Below are 18,101 nucleotides of genomic sequence, written 5' to 3' on the forward strand. Positions count from 1 at the left end.
TCCCCGCTGAGCTCAGAGCCCAACACAGGGCTAGATCCCATGACCCTTAGATCATGACCTGAGCTGAAACAGAGTTGGACGCTTAACTGACTGCACCACCCAGGCACCCCCAGAACTGTACTTTAGGTTAATTAATCTGGCAGCTTCGTAGAGATGGTATGAAGCAATTGGGGGCAGGGAGATCAGGTTTCTACAGAGGACAGGGAAGGGAGAAAGGGAAGGCCCAAACTCAGGTGGCCATAAAGACTTACAGAAAAAGAATTATGTAGGAGAAGCTATGGGCATAGAACTTGATAGGCTATAGCAAGTTACCAAGTGTTGGGGCCAAGGAAGGGGAGAGAAACCATGGTTCTGAGTCTGGAGGTCACTGTTAGCAAAAGTAGGCAATATAAAAGTAAGAGCTGGGGGCAAGAATGGAGAGGAGTATTAGATTTTGAATATGTAGGATTTGGGGTCTCAGTAGATGGCAGGAAAGACTGGTTAGAAGCTCAAGGAAGATACCACAGTTAGGGATCTCAACTTGAGAGGCATCTGGACAGAGATGAGAGTTAAAGCTATGGGAATGGATAAGATCATCATGAGAAGGATGTAGAGAAAAAGAAACAGACCAAAGACTGAACCTTCCCTCATAGGGTGGCAGACAAGGAACAGATGGTTCAAAGAGGGCTTGATCAATGAACGGGGCCATAGGCTGCAAAGACATCAAGGGAGTTAAAGACTCAGAAAGGGCCACTGGTTTGGCCCAGTGGTGGGTCCACAAGTAGCACACAGTGGTGGGCTGTAGTGGACAGGTGGTCAGGAAGAGAACCCTTGGGAGCGAGTGGTTATGATGGTTGATGGATGTGCCTGTTGTTTCCTTTGGGAAAATATGAACCAGTTACAGGCCCAGGTAGGAAGAGCACCTAAGAAAAGAACAAGATAGGAGGAAGGACATGAGGTGAGGGGCACCAGAAGAGAAAAGGATCAGACATTTCTTCTACTGAGATGGGAGAGAGGCAGGCTGGGATAAAGCTAGGAAAAGGTTTAAGGTGAAAACAATGGAAACATAGGGTGTTGCTCCAAACGTAATGTACTCACGACCAGATTATTTTTCTTTTCAATCAAAACCCCCCTTTTTTTTTTTGCTGAAATTAATATGACCCAGTTAGGGCAAAGGTGGTTTCCCAAGTCTGACTAATCATCAAAATTAACTGTGAAACTTTCCCAAAATACATATTTCTAGGCCCAAACCCAGCCACACCAAATCAGAATTTCCCAGGAATCTGCATTTTAAAGCCCTTTCAGGGATTCTGAAGGTTAGCTGGGTTTGGGACCTCCTGAGTATGGTTTTCCAACCAAGGACATGTATCAGGATCACAGGGGCAGGCACGAATTAACTGACTCTGCAGAGCACAGCTTATTCATATTTCAAAAAGCTCTCCAGATGATCCGATGTGCACCCTGGATAAGAACCACAGTAGAGAGATTGGATTGGGAAAAAACAAAAACAAAAAACCCAGTAACTAGTTGCATAGAATACTGAAATTCACCAAACCGATTAGTTCTCTGTTACTTATGTCACCTGACAATTTCCTTTGGACATTTCTCCTATCGAAACGGCATCTGCTCCTAACCTGGCTGTCACAGGTGGACTGATGTGTTTCTCTGTGGCTTCTCAGTGCATTTACACAGGCGGCCAGGCCTGCAGGGATGCCATCTGTGGCTCTGTGGAGAGAGCCTGGCTTTGAAATTTTTTGAATTCTCTTTAAGGGAAAATATACGGAATAACATTGTTCAGTCTCTGAACTAATGACACAGTGTATCTCATAAAAGAAACAAAGATGCAGAATGGAGGAAAGAGGATAGAAAAAGCAATGATGGTTCCTATTTCACTAACCTAAAAGAAAATATTGTCAGGCAGATTCATAATTTGGCCAGAAAATTCCTTGCACTGTTTGGTCGATTTTTTTTTTTTAAAGCAACAGTAACAATACAACAGTTACAGAAATGAGAGCCTGGCACAGTTGCTTGGCTCTGAGGGAGGCCATAAGCCCAGCCCTTTTAAAAGCTCTCAAAGAAATACAAAATTTTCTTTTATCCCACATGATGGTGTGATCCAATTCCTGCTCCAGCAGCCCGGACGTATCATCTGTTGGAGTATTTAAGTTTACGGCACAGAAGGAAACTGTCAGCTCCTCTCCCCTTTTATAGGACACTCACATTTGCATACTCAACAGACAGTACAAGCCTCAAAGGCCATACTCCCCCAAATGCAATAATCCTACTCTTGAAATACAGAAGATAAAATAGTAGCATGAAAATATTCTTACCCCGATGAAGGCTGGCTCCAGCTGTGGCTTAGAAAGTCAAAAACTAGTAAACTTGCTTGTAATAACATCCTAAAAATTCCAAAGGTTATTTTCCCCCATCCACAGTTAAAAAGCCATCTCCTACAGAACAGTGTCACATCTGTGACGTGTCCAGATTAAGGCAAGAGGTTTCTTGCTTCTAGTAATTTGTCTGGTTTGAGATTAAAGAAAAAAAAATCTGTCTCGAAGCTGTCAGTTAATATTTTTTAACTTTAAAAAAAGCCATCTTCACGCTTCACAGCAGAACTGTGTGATTTTTAAACAGAGGTAAATTCTCCTCCATATCAGGTATCTTATTGAGATATATATATATATATATATATATATATATATATATATATATATATATTGCATTTTAGTGCAAGGCAAGCAAACAAAAGGTTATCCACAAAGTTTCAAATGCATGTTAGTAACATAAAGTGAAGTTACCTTTCTTTGATATCGAATTACCTATGCATCTCACTGAAAAAACAAAATCCTCTTTGCAATTAATAAAAACTTGTGGTATTCTAACAAAGCTGGAAGCTAAGGATCTTCAAATTCCAAATCTTTCCATTCCTGGATGAGCTTTGGTAGTCAGATGTTAATAGGATGCCTGTTTGTTTTTTTTTTTTTTTGGCCAGTGTTCAGGCTAAAGAGTCTGTGAAACAGACTTTTTCCATCCTATGACCTTAGTTTTAGGATTTCTTTCTTGCAAAATGTTAGTTATTTTGCTTGGCAGATTGCCAGAACCCCTTCTTCCCTTCCCTCTCTTCTCCCTTCCCTTCTCTCCCTTCCTCACCTTGCTTATCTTCTATTCTTTGATAAAGTATGGATTTAAATTAATCCAGCTGGACCTACACTTAAACATGGTGTTTGGTAGGGTTGCTAGAATTAGCAAATAAAAGTACAGGATGCCCAGTTAAATCTGAAATTCAGGTAAAAAAATGAATAATTTTTAATATAAATATATCCCAAATATTGCATGGGATATACTTGTACTAAAAAAATTATTCCCAAATATTGCACCGGATATACTAATACCAAAGAACTATTCCTTTTTGCTCTGAAATTCAAATTTAACTGTGTGCCTTGTATTTTATCTGGCAATACTAGTTTGGATGTTAAACAGAAGGGCTTAAAAAACAACAAAGACATCTATTTACAACTGGAAGAAGAGAAATTTCCATTCCTATCCTTCTGAATGCTTTTTGTCTCGGTATAACACTCAATGGCATTGGTTTTTTTTTGACCCATCCAGTTTTACTAACAGTCTCACAAAGCATACCACATCCTGACACTGTCTGAAGAAGTCCACAGGGTTTCAGCTCTGAATCACCAGAGCCCAGAACTCGCAAAATGGGTCCCGCACGCAGACAGCACGGGGTTGTAGTCCCGCCACAAAACCAAAGAAACACTCAAGTTTTAATCGATCATTCTCCTTTGAAATTTGTGCATCAAATTTAATATTTTCAAAGGCACTGAAAGAGTTTTCTCTCTATCGTTCCCACTCTGAGGCAATTTAGCATGATTAGTACAGTCATTATTAGGAAAAACAACAGAATTCAATTGTACTTCAAAATGTAATAAAATGATCACCTCTTGGACATTTTGAAAGGGAAGATGAAAATATTGATATGCTCCAGACATTTAAGATAAGATGACGATCTTAATTACATTAATTATTAATTCAAGTGTATTTTCCAACATCTAAGTACACCCAAGGGGGGCATGTAATTCAGAAATGATGTTCTCTTATTCAAAGATGTATTAATATTCAGTATTCTGAAAATATGTTGAAGTCTGATTGCCAGAATGGAGAATGTATAAAAGTGGGGTTAAAAGCATGGGTTCGGGAATCAAACTGAGTTCAAATCCCAGCTTTGTCACACACTAGCTGTGTGACGCTGGGCAAGTTACTTACCCTCTCTGTGCATCATTTCCCTTATCTGTAAATGGGGACAACCATTCCAGAGAGCTGTGAGAATGATACGAGTAAAATGCTTAGAACAGTGCCTACCACACAGTAAAGTGCTCAGTAAATTTTGGGGGTGAGGGTCATAGCCTAAACTGTCAATAGGAAAACAAAACTCACAAAATCAGAGACTGGCTCCATTTTTACAATTGGCCCAGGAGAAAAATGATTTTTTTTTCCTGTGGCCAAATGGATGATATATTAAAATTTTCAGAATGATAAATACCAGTATTTTACGTATTTATCCATTAAAAAAATCTTCTCTTTGTTTTCAGAGTATATAACTTCTTGGGTTGTGTGAAATTAGCATCAGATTATTTCAAGAAGTGAAGTTATTTGGTTAACAGTCCTATCCAACTATTGGTTGTTTTTCTTTTTCACCTTGCTTATATTCTCTTTACTCTCCCCAACTCCAAAAGCAAATGAACAACACTCTTTCCCCCATTCCTACAAGCCAATTAATCTAACTCAACCCTCTAGCATTAGCGTTAAACAGATTTTTGAATGAAATAGTCCCCAGTCACTGGGTTTCCTGCCATCTGGTCACTTCGAATTTCATTTGTTTGTGTTTTGAACCAGGAACGGAGTCCAACAGTGCTGGGTCTACTCTACAACACAGCTCAGGTGTCTGCAGTCAGAGGTGGTGGTAAAGAAAGAGTGCTTTCAAGTCAGATACCTCTAGGGTAATATCCTGGCTGGGCCACACTACCTGTGTGAGCTCCCCGAGACTCGCTTTCTTTATCTATAAAAAGAGAGATTCTAATACTGTCTACTTTTTTGGGGTTGCTATGAAGATTCAAAGAGTTGACTCTTCTACAGGGTGATCCTATGTTTTGGTTTACACCTGTCGTCCCTGCATCACTGTTAAATTATATAGTTATCCAATTTTTATTAGGCATTTAACATACAGACTGGCTGGTTACTATTCAGGATTTGTTACCTCTTTTTTTTATTTTTTAAAGATTTTTATTTATTTGACAGAGAGAGAGACAGCAAGAGAGGGAACACAAGCAGCGGGAGTGGGAGAGGGAGAAGCAAGCTTCCCGCGGAGCAGGGAGCCCGATGCAGGGCTCGATCCCAGGACCCTGGGACCGTGACCTTAGCCAAAGGCAGACGCTTAAAGACTGAGCTACCCAGGCACCCAGGATTTTTTACCTCTTAATCATGATATACCAACACCTTTATACTATTCTAAAGAAATGCTTTAAGTCCCACCAAGCCCTCATTTTTAAAAGCAGGGATGGCCCTTTTAACATAGAAAGATGAGTGCGTGCATGTGTGTCAAAGTTTGGTCACCTGCCCACTATCCCTACCTTCCCTGTCCCTTTGTCTATTTCAGCTATAAGAAGCTCAAAGTGGGGGTGGAGTTCTCTGCGGTAGAACCTTGAGGGCAGAGGCTTAAATATTTTACATGCTTTGGTGGGATCGTGTGAGTACTGCTTTAGCAAAATATACTCTGCCAACAGCGCAGAAGGCCCTCTGAGGTGAGCAGGGGGGCCAGGGCTGGGAAGCTGTCCTTTTCCTTCTGCCAGCTACTTGGACTGTCAGATGAATCCCAGACTGCAGCCTCGGCTCTTTCCAAGATCTCCATCACTGTGCAGTAACAGCGCCCTTCCTCATTGTCTATAACCAGGCTTCCTCCTACTTCTTCCCCAGCTCTCTGGGACACAGTCCTTTTGATGATCTGGAGGGAGGGAAGACTTTCCCTTGTATAGGCTTTCAGGGAAATACCAGCCCTTCATGCAGAAACAGGATTTCTCCCTTAAAATCGCCTCTGCTTCATGTGCCCTCTGTACCAGGCCACAGACTGAAAGTGGTTCCTGCAAGTGGTTCTGGAGCTGGCTGACCTAGCTGAAATCTAGGCCATGGCCCACTGCAAAATCTCCTCGAGCCAACTTGCAACTCTGAGACTTTGATTCTCTGTTCTATAACATGGGATGTAATAATACAATAATGCACCTCATTGGATTATTGTAAGAATTAAATAAGACAACATGTCCAGTACAGCCTCTGGCACAAAATAGGCATTTAATGCCTGGAAAGTATCATAATGGTACCAGGCTGCCTGGGGAGAGATCAGCATTAGAGGCAAAGAGAATCTGTGTGATCGGGGGGTGGGAAGAGGGGGAGAATTCAGTTTGCAAATATATAAACTCTGCATTTTGGAGATTTACATCTTAATTAAAATCTGTAGAAGAGAAAGAACAAATCGCTAGTGGTATTTCTGAACGAAGATACAGAAAATGCACAGCAAATGTATTCCAACCATCCCTTGTGTTATTCCACATTCATTCATTGATTCATACCAACGATTTCTTATTGTGTAGGTATTATGTCTAAATAGCTGGGCAAAGCTTCAGCACAAGAGCATGAAGAAGCTTTATAAAAGAAAATATTTGGAGGAAGCATAATTAGTCTGTTAATGACAGGCAATATTTATTGATTACACACTGCGATCAATAAATATGGTCATATTTATTGATTTACCACACTCTCCCATGGCCTAAGTGACTCCTCAGAAAAATGTTGCTATATGCTAAAGCCACAGTGAATACAGAGTAGCTAAAGTTTATTAATTAATGTCTGTGGGGACTGGAATTGCTCATTGCAGAAGTGTCAAACTCATGTCCAGAAACTGTCCACCTTAATCATTAAGTGAAGGAAGCAGTTACTTATGCGATCTAATTAGGGGTCGCCGCAAAACTTTTCCTTGTTGCGTAACGTACACTCCAACTATCTACCTTCTTGAGCCTGTGAATGGGTCCTAAAATTTTCTGAGTTGTCAGGCCTCCTTTGAGCTCAAGCTTTCCTTGGCCCTGTGAGAATACTTATGGCTTCTCTGAGGGGAGTACTGCAGGGTATAAACTAGTCATATTCTGGTAGTGTGGGGAATGGCAGAGCCGAGTGGGAAGAGACTCACTGGATACAAACCTCTGGACAAGCTTCTTCTTCTTTTTTTTTTTTTGGACAAGCTTCTTATACCCTTTCAGTCTCAGTTTCCTCATCTGTAAGAGATGAAGAAAGAACTCCCTTGGAGGCTATGGGGAGGTCTGAAGAGGGGCACGTCATTTCCTTCTCCTTCCTCACTCCTTTGGCACAGATTATGTATCATTAGTTGGTCAGTAAACGATAGTGTGTTATGAACATTGGCTGGCAAAAGGTGGATTGGTGTGGTTTGATCTGTATTTTAAAATATTAAATAAGAATAGAAGATGTCAGAGTAATTGTAGGTAATGTTTTGTGATACCATTCTTTCAGTACATACACTTTCATCGGACATGATACAAAATGTACTTCTGACTGTGTAGGTTATGTTCAAAAAGGATGAAATGAGTATACACCCAAAATAACTAAAGGCAGGAATTCAAAGAGGTAGTTGTATACTCATCTTCATAAGTAGCGTTATTTGCAACAGCTAAAAAGTAGAAGCAACCCAGGTATCCACTGATGGATGAATGGAATCACACACCATGGAATATTATTTCATTATGTGTGTGTGTGTGTGTGTGTGTGTGTGTGTGTATACACCATGGAATAATATTCAATCATAAAAAGGAAGGAAATTCCTTTTTAAAAAGAAAAGAATTTCTGACACACGCTACAACGTGGATGAACCTTTGAAGACATCATGCTAAGTGAAATAAACCAGATACAAAAGGATAAATACTATATGATTCCACCAATACGAGGTCCAGTCAAATTCATAGAGACAGAAAGTAGACTGGTGGTTGCCAGGGGGAGATGGGAGTTACTGGCTATGACAATTCATTAATTCAGCATATTAGCAGAGTTTCCATTTGGGGAGATCAAAGGAGTTCTGTGGATGGATGGGAGTGATGATTGTACAACTTTGTGACTGTGCCTAATGCTACTAACCTGTACACTTAAAAATGGTTAAGATGGTAGATTTTATGTTACATGTATTTTATCACAATTAAAATTTTAAAAAGACAGTAAATTACAAAAAAAAAATATTGAGAAACCCTGACCTAGATAACACTCTGAGAAGTGTGTTTGGATGGAGCCTGGACATAAAGGAAAGAGAAAGCGTGGGTCTCTGGGGAACCAAATGGGTCAGGGAATATACTCTCTAGTTTTTTGAAGAATTCTCTTTTGTGACCTCTGGGACCATGGGCCTTCCAGTCTGGCATAAGAACACAAAACAGAAGGTTTGCTTCTGTGAGAGCATAATTTCCAACCTACATTCTAGGGTTCATATTGTATTTTAATTTGAGAGTACAACCAATACGATAGCAAGGTCTAGCTTCCCCCTCAGGTAAAACTGATATACTCATCTCTTCTCTTTCAACAAGGCTGTCCAGTCTTGGACTCATTCGTATCTGAGTGTTGGGTCAAGGTCTTCCTTCCTTATTGCATAAACCATACTTCTCAAAGGCCTTCAACCTAAATTTGTTCAATTACATAATGAGGGGGTCCAAGGAGCCCTAAAGGCCCTTCCTATTATATTTTTTATTCTTGGTGTCTGAGAGTTGAAGAAACAGAATCTGGCCAATTTTTTCTAGGCAAAAGTTGTACACCAGGTTTCTCATTTTCTTAGCAGACAGAATCCTGGCAAATTGTTTAAACAGATACGGAAAGGAAGTCTCTGGGGACAGACCCTCATAGACTAAAAGAACAGCCATTATTTAGATACGGATGCTGTGGCCAAAATAAATATCAGGAAGGTTTCAAAGTTCTCTGAAAACACACACACACACACACACACGCATGTACAAACTATAAAACCATCTTTTGGTAACAGTTCTCAAATCAACTTTGATCTCTCAACTTCCAGAACCTATTATATGATCAGTTTGTATAACCTTATTATTAAATGCACATGTATAAATGACAGATTTCTCTGTGTTTGGCATACAATTTTTTCTCTATTTTTTCCTTTGTATTTAACATTTTCTAAGACAGCTCTACAAGGGGCATAAGAAATTTTTAATGAATATGGTCATGAACTGTTTATGTCCCTCCAAAATTCGTATGCTGAAATTCTAACTCCCAAGTGATGGTATTAGGAGGGCGTTGGGGAGGTAATTAGAATCAGTGTCCTTATATGAAGGAATATAATAAAGCTTGCTTCCTCTCTCTTCTCAGCAAGAAGATGGCCATCTGCAAACCAGGAAGTGGGCCCTCACCAGATGCTGGATTTGCCAGCACCTTGATCTTAGACTTCCCAGCCTCTGAAACTGCAAGAAGTAAATTTCTATTGTTTACAAGCCACCCAGTCTATGGTAGTTTGTTTTAACAACCTGAACTGACAAAGATAAATATTTTTCATTGATGTGGACTTTCATCTTTATAAATGACTCACAGAGTTGGACATTATATACCTGGAAAGGATCTTTGGGCATCATCTAGACCCACTCTGTTCTACCAATCAATGATAGTGACATCTTCTAAGACATTTAAAAACAGAAGTCAGTGGTAAATTCTTTAGCCTCCTCCAGGTCATGCTTTCTTTACAGGAGAAGTGTAAACCCACGCACTCCTTGCCTATGCTCCTATTGTCTGAAGGCTTGGAGGAGAGCTCATTCCAGTTAACATCGCTGGACTAGACTGACCACTAGCCTTTCTTCTTCACTGCCTCAGCTCCACTAGAAGACCTTTTGAAACTTTCGTTTTTATCACCCTTCACCCCTTCTCAGTTTACTTTTTTTTTTAAAGGAAAGATTAAAATTCTAACTGAGCTCTGATACCAACTGCTAAGACAGGGTTGTTTTCTATCTTTTATAAGTCATGAATCCTGTTAGGATTACAGTAATAACTGTTTATTGGTTGCCTACCAGGTAACTGGCACTTTCTATACATGAATTTCAACTACTGTATAAACTTTGGAGAAAGAACATTCTGTGAGTCATTCTAATTCAGTTTGAGCTTATAATAATTTCCAAGTCTTTTACTGTACCATATGCACACCTGATGGACCCTTCTTTTTCTGTCTCTTTTATTTATTTTTTTCTCCTAGGAGTTGAATACTTTGTGTTTGATCCCACTTCTTTCATTTATGAAGGTGATTTCAAATCTTCATGAAGTTTTTAACATTATAGGTGCTTTTTTCAACGAAGGGCCATCTACAGATACAGGAGGGTCCTGCCTCGGGATTCTTCTACAAGGGTATGCTATTGACCTCTCATTTGAGAGTGGATTTGTTAGTGGTTGGCAAGTCTGAATTAAGCAAGCACAGTGACCCTATCGAACTGCGGCCTCCATAGTATTTTGGGAATCTCCACTTGCTCATTATTCCTAGAACTTTTCTAGTACAGATGACAATCTGACAGGATCTCAATCTACTCGTCCTCTGCAGGCACCACCTTAATTGCTTGCTCCTCCTGGCCTGATTATTGTCTCCAAAGAAACTTCAGAAGAGCTCAAAGACAGCAGTAGAGTGGGACAGAGAGGTTAAAAGCTTGGCTTGAAGGTTCCAAATCTTGGGTTTAAATCCTGGCTTTGCCACTTCAAGCTATATAGAGCAGAAACCTTAATTCTCCTCTTTTTGCCTGTAAAATAGGGTGTTATTGGATTTTTGCTAAAAATTAGAGGTGATAAAACATGTAAACTGTTAAGACTAGTACTTGGTCAAGGTAAAAGCTCAAAACAGGTCAATTATTATTATCACCAGATAGAAAAGCTGCTACATAAATTTATCTTTTCTGTAAATTAATTTTGTTATTTGTTTAATTGAGGCAAAATTTATAGATAGTGAAGTGCACAGAACTTAAGTGTAAAATTCAGTGGGGTTTTGATAAATGTATATCCTTCTCACACAGCACAAATTAAAATATAGAACCCTTCCATCACTTTAGAAATTTCATCATGACCCCTTCCAGTCAATCCCCAGCTCTTCATAGCAACCACCAGCAATGAATGAGAGTTCTTGTTGCTCCATATCCTCACCAGCATTTGGTGTTGTCAGTGTTCTGGGTTTGGGCCATTCTAATGGCCATTCTACTAGTGGTATCTCATTGTTTTCATTTGCATTTCCCTGATGATATATGGAGTAAGAGCATCTATTCATGTTAAGGTCTTTGGCCCATTTTTAAATTGGGTTGTTTTCTTATTGTTGAGTTTTAAGAATTCTTTGTGTATTTTGGATACCAGTCCTTTATCAGATATGTTTTTCACAAGTATTTTCTCCCAGTCTTATTCCCTTGACATTAACTCGTCTTCATATTCTCATCTTCTCATTCTTTTCACATTGTTTTCCATGGAGCAGATGTTTTTAATTTCAATGAAATCCAGTTTAGCAATTATTACTTTCATGAATTATTCCTTTGGTGGTGTATCTAAAAAGTCATCACCACACCCAAGGTCGTCTAGATTTTCTCCTATATTATCTTCTAGGAGTTTTATAGTTTTGTGTTTTATATATAGGTCTGTAACCCATTTTGAGTTAACTTTTGTGAGGGGCATAAGGTCTGTCTAGATTCTTTTTTTCCTATGTGGATATCCAGCTGTTCCAGCACCATTTGTTTAAAAGGTTTTGGTCCACTGTAGTCTTTGCTCCTTTGTCAAAGATCAGTTGACTGTATTTATGTATTTATTCTGTTCCACTGATCTATTTCTGTATTCTTTTGCCAATACCACACTGTCTTGATTACTGTTGCTTTACAGTAAGTCTTGGATAGTCCTTTAGTCCTCCAATTTTGCTCTTTTCCTTCAATATTGTGTTGGTTCTTCTGGGTATTTTGCCTCTCCATATAAACTTTAGGATCAACTTGTTATATCCACAAAACAACTTGCTGGAAGTTTGATTGTGATTGCATTGAATCTACAGATCAAGTTGGGAAGTATGACTTTTGATTAGAAGTATTCCATTCTGTGAATAAACCATACGTATTTGTCCATTCACCAGTTGATGGATATTGGGGTTGCTTCCAGTTTTTGACTATTATGAATAAAGCCACTACAAATATCCTTGTACAAATCTTTTAAAGGACACATTTTCCATTTTTCCTGCGTGAATGCTACAAAGGGAATTGCTGAGTCATGCAATAAGTATGTGTTTAATTGCTGGTCAAATGTGTTTAACTTGACTAAAACCAGTCAAATGGTTTTCAAAAATGGTTATGCCATTTTACTTTTCTACCAGCAATGCATGAGATTTCCAACTGCTCCAGATCCTTGCCACTATTTGGTATTGTCAGTCCTTTCAATTTTAGCGGGTGGGTGTAATGGCATCTCATTGTGGTTTTAATTTTTATTTCCCTGAAGATGAATGTTACTGAAATGGCATTTTTCAAGTCATTAAAGTGAAATGCATCTCTTAAGCTGCTTGTTAGCCATTTGTGTATATTCTTTTGTCTGTTTGAGGAGGTTGCCCATTTGAAACATTCATTTCTTTATCATTTTGTTATTGAATTGTCAGAGTTCCTTATGTATTCTGGATTACAAATTATTTGTCAGATATATGTATTACAAATATAACCTCCCAGTCTGTGTCTTGCCTTGTCATTTTGTTGAGAAGGTATTTTTAATTTTGAGGAAGTCTAGTTCAACAGGATTTTCTTTTATATTGTATGTTTTTGGAACCTCTGTAAGACATCTTTGCCTATCTCAGGTTGTGAAGATATTCTCCTATGTTTTTCTCTAGAAACTTTATAGTTTTAGCCTTTATATTGAGGTCTATGATTCATCTCAATTGTATGTAGTGTGAGATTCCTATTTTTTTCCCCCAGCAGTTGCTCCAACACTATTTGTTGAAAGCATTTGGCTTTTGCCAATGAACTGCTTGGTGGTTCTGTGAAAAATCAATTGACCATATATGTATGGGTCTATTTCTAGACTCTATTTTGCTCCATTTATGCACTATATATAATACTTCAGTTTTATAAGTCTTGAAATCAGGAACTGTAAGGCCTTCAACCTTGTTCTTCAAGACTGTTTTGGCTACTTAGGTCCTTTGCTTTTCTATTAAAATTTTAGAATCAAATCATCATTTTATATAAAAATGTCCTGCTAGCCTTTTGATCAAGATAGTGTTGAATCTACAGAACAGTATGAAAAGAATTGACATATTAACATAATTAAATCTTCTAATTCATCAACATCTGTCCATTTACTTAGGTCTCAAGTTTCTCTCATCAATGTTTTATAGTTTTCAGTGTACAGGTCTTATGTCTTTTGCTAAATTTATTATGTATTTTGTCACTGTAAATGAAATTCTATTTAAAATTTCATTTTCCAATTGCTTATTGCTAAGAAATAAAAACACAACTGAGTTTTGTACGTTAACCTTGCCTAATTCATTTATTGATTCTACTAGTTGAGGATTTTCTCTATAAACAATCATTCTTTTCAATCTTTATGTTTTTCAGTTTCTTTTCTTGCCTTATTGTACTGACTAGAACCTCCAGTACAATGTTGATAGAGGTGGTAAGCGCAGACACCACTGTTATGTTTCTGATCTCAGGAGGAAAGTGTTTGGTGTTTCATCATTAAATATGATGTTAGCAGTAGGTTTTTTATTGTAGGTGCCCTTTATCAGATTGATTAAGTTACCTTCTTGTCCTAGTTTCTGAGATTTTTAAAAAACCATGCATGGGTGTTAATTATGCCAAATGCTTTATCTTCATCTATTTAGAAGATCATATGGTTTTTCTCCTTTATACTATTAATATGGTGGATTACATTAATTAATTTTTCTGTTAAACCAACCATGCATTCCTGTGATAAACCCCACTTAGTCACAGTTAATCACATTTTTTTTCATATATCACTGGATTATACATACTAATATTTTGTTAAGGAATTTTGGAATGCTTATGAGGGATACTGGATTATTTTCTTTTCTTTAAAGATTTTATTTATTTGACAGAGAGAGACACAGTGAGAGAGGGAACACAAGCAGGGGGAGTGGGAGAGGGAGAAGCAGGCTTCCCGCTGAGCAGGGAACCCAATGCGGGGCTCGATCCCAGGACCCTGGTATCATGACCTGAGCCAAAGGCAGATGCTTAATGACTGAGCCACCCAGGTGCCCCTGGATTGTTTTCTTTTCTTATAAGGTTTATGTCAGATTTTGGTATCAGGGTTACTGGCCTTTTACAATCAACTGGGAAGTTTTTCTTCCTCTATCTTCTGAAAGAATTCATGTAAGACTGGTAGTTTATTTGTTGGAATTTCATTGGCATAAACATTTTTTATTTAAAGTTTTGACAGAATTTACCTGTGAAACCATCTAGTCCTGGAGGAATCTTCTTTGTGGAAAAGTTTCTATTACAAATTCAACTCCTTAAAATAGTAATAAGGGCATTCAGATTTTCTAAATATTCTTGTGGCAGTTATGGTAAATTGTGTATTTTCAAAGAAAGTGACTTTTTCATCCAAATTGTCAAATCAACTGGCTATAAGTAGTTCATACTATCCAGTTATTATTGTTAAAATTTCTGTAGGATATGGGTTCGTGTCCCCTCTTTTCCTTGCTGATGTTGGTAATTTGTGTTTTCACTCTTTTTTTCCTTAATTATTATCATCAGTGTTTGTTAATTTTATTAATCTTTTAAAAGAACTATATTTTGGCTTCATTGGCTTTCTCTATTATTTGTTAACTTCTATTCCTATTTTTTATTATGCACTTCTAATTATCTTGGGTTTAATTTATTCTTTTTATAGCTTCTTAAAGTGGGAACATAAGTTACTGATGTTAAACATTGTACTTTTTTTAATACAAACATGTGAAGCTGCAAATTTCTTTTTTGCTGTGTTTATTTAGTGAATCCTAATTCACTAAACTGAAATTTTTCATAAATTGTACTTTCATAAATTTCATAAATTTTCATAATTTTCATAAATTGTACTTTCATTTTCACTCAGTTAAAATTACTTTCTAATTTCCCTTGTGATTTATTCCTTAACTCAAAGACTATCTAGAAATGTTATTTAACTATCAAATACCTAATTATTTTTTGCCATTTATATAATGTAATCATGCTGTGATCATAGAATATACTCTGTAAGATTTTAGTCCTATGAAATTCACTGATATTTCTTTTATTGCTCTCAATAAGGTCTGTCTTGGGTGAATGCTTCATGTGTGCTTGATAAGACTCTGTAATTTGCACTTGTTAGGGGCAGTGTTCTATAAATGTCAATTAGGTCAAAGTGATTAATAATGTCCAAATAGTTCATATACTTGCTAATACTTTGTTTTTCTACTGATTACTGAAGAAAGGGATGTTAAAAATCTGTAACTATTATATTAAAGATCTGTTAGTAAATACATACATAATTATGATTGTTATGTTTTCCTTATTAACTAACCTTTTTAGCATTAGTTAAAGGTCTTTGTCTGAAGATCTATTTGGCAATATTAATAGTGTCACACTGGCTTTCTTATGGTTACTGTTTATAGTCTATCTTTTCTACCATTATCTGGCTTCAAACTATTTATTTTTATATTTAAATTGCTCATCTTGTTGACAGTGGAAAGTCTTGGTTTATGCCATTTTGATAGTCTTTGCCTTTTAACTGTAGTTTTTAGTCCATTTACATTTAATTCAAGTATTGATATGGCTGGGATTAGGTTTACAATTTTTCTATTTCTTTTATATCCATAACCTCTGTTTTTTCTTTCTGTTCTTTCTTTCCTTTCATGTATTGTATTAACCTAATTTTTTTTTTGGTATTTCAATTCCTCCAATGACTTAGTTTTGGCTATGCTTTTTTGGGGGTGTTTGTTTTTAGTGGTTTTTCTAGTTATTATACTATGCATACTTTTCACCAAACTTAGATTTAATATTATACTAATTCACATAAAATGTAAGAACCTTGTTAGTCATGCAATTCCATTAGCCCTTTCTTATTTTTTGTGCTATTTTTGTCCTATATTTGACATCTGTATACAGGTGATCCTTGAACAAGAAGGGTTTGAACTGTGCAGGGCCACTTATATGAGATTTTTTTTCAATAAATACAGTACAGTACTATAAATATATTTTCTCTTCCTTAGGATTTTTCTAACAATATTTTTTCTCTAGTTTACTTTATTGTTAGAGTACAGTACATAACACATATACAAAATATGTGTCAATTGACTATGTTATTGTAAGGCTTACAGTCAACAGCAGGTATTAGTACATAAGTTTCTGAGGAGTCAAAAGTTGTATATGGATTATTCATGCATGGGGTGGATCAGAGCCCCAACCCCTGTATTGTTCAATGGTCAAGTGTACATTACAAATCCCACCAAACAATATTTATTTTTTACGTTAATTTTTTATGTTTACACATATATTTATTTTTTCCTGTATATACTTCCTTCTTATAGGGCTGAGTTTCCATCTGATATTATTGTCCTTCAGCCTGATAAATTTCCTCTATCATTTGTTGTAGCACAGGCCTACTGGAATGAATTCTCTCTGATTTTGTGTATCCAAAAGTCTTTGTTTCACCTTCTATTTTGAAAGGTATTTTTGCTAGAGTTAAAATTATGGCTTGACAGTTCTTTAACTTTTTTGGGGGGGTTTTCAGCACTTTAAAAATGTTTTTGCTTTGTATTATAGCTTTTGAAGTTTCTGATGGGAATCCTTCAGTTAGTTATATCACTGCTCCCCTGCACATGTCATTTTTTCTTTGCAACTTTCAAGAGTTTCTCTTTATCTTTAGTTTTTAGCAGTTTTACAATAATGTTTCAAGATGTGGTTTTATATGTATTTATCCTTAGGATTAGATGAGCTTCTTGTATTTATAAGTCAATGTTTTCACCCAGGTTAGGAAGCTTCTGGCTATTATTTTTTCAAAAATTTTTTTCTGATCTCTTTTCTCTGCCCTCTCCTTCTGGACTCCAATTACATGTATTTTTGACTACCTGATATTGTCCCATAATGCACTGAGGCTCTGTTCATTGTTTTTAAATCTTTATTCCCACTGTCCTTCATACTGGATAATTCTTATTGGTTATGTAGTGAAATTTTCATTTCAAATATTTTTCAAATATTCAGTTCCAGAATTGTCATTTGGTTCTTCTTTATAGTTTCCATTTCCCTGCTAAGATTTCACTTCTTTCAGTCATTATGATGATGTTTTTTTTCCTTTACATCCCTGAACATATTATAAGCTTGAAAGTTCTTGTCTGAAAATTCCAACATCTAGATCACCTCAAGGTCTATTATAGTGACTACTTTTTCTCTTGATTATGGGTCACATTTTCCTATTCCTCACATATCCTTTAACTTTTGATTAGATAATGAATGTTGTCAATGATACATTATAGAGACTCTAGAGTCTGTTTTCTTCCTTTAAACAATGTTGACTTTTTTTGTTCTATCAGACAAATTATTAGCTGATCGCCTGAAACTTGTGGGTACTTAGTGTTACACTTTGTAATGATCCATTTTGGTTTTGTCTTTAGTTTTTAGGATGACTCCTTTATTCTTAAGGCATAGCCTCTCTGAGTTTTAAACAAACAAACAAACAAACAAACAAAAAAACAAAACCCCAAAAAACAAAAAAACAAAACTCAAGGTGTTTATCAAGCTCTTATAATTGGATGGGATTCAAATTCCAAACTGTACAGGTAGTAGTTGTAGACATTAGGCAGCAGTTGAAATTTCTGCTCAGCTTTTCAGCTTTCCAGCTATTGTTTTCCACTGGGCTCACTGGCATCTCGCCAACACATATGCAGTTTAGGGGTCATCCAAGGATTGAGAGAAATTATATAAAGAAGTGGAACTCTATTCTGTATGGTTCCTTGCTTTCTGGATTTTCCTCTCTGAAAGTCCATCTACGCTGGCAGCCCTGAGCTCCACCTTCTGACACTTCAAGCAAACATGACTGTGGCTGGCTTTCTCCTT

General features: G+C 37.0%; 1 protein-coding gene across 6 annotated transcripts in view; it reads right to left on the reverse strand.

Annotated features, from left to right (window-relative positions):
- AFF3 (ALF transcription elongation factor 3) overlaps positions 1 to 18,101 on the reverse strand; it is a 565,487-nt gene that overhangs the window by 149,885 nt on the left and 397,501 nt on the right. For 3 of the 6 annotated variants that reach the window (XM_028103927.2, XM_028103923.2, XM_028103921.2), the window contains one exon: positions 4,252 to 4,305. The exons of the other annotated variants lie outside the window; for them this stretch is intronic. In XM_028103927.2, coding sequence (XP_027959728.1) covers positions 4,252 to 4,305 — 54 coding nt within the window. The remainder of the gene's footprint in view (positions 1 to 4,251; positions 4,306 to 18,101) is intronic. 6 annotated transcript variants of the gene reach the window in all.

The sequence above is a fragment of the Eumetopias jubatus genome, unplaced genomic scaffold (assembly GCF_037043125.1).
Source record: "Eumetopias jubatus isolate StellerSeaLion01/CBP00866 unplaced genomic scaffold, mEumJub1_p1.0 scaffold_9, whole genome shotgun sequence".
Taxonomy (NCBI): Eukaryota; Metazoa; Chordata; class Mammalia; order Carnivora; family Otariidae; genus Eumetopias; species Eumetopias jubatus.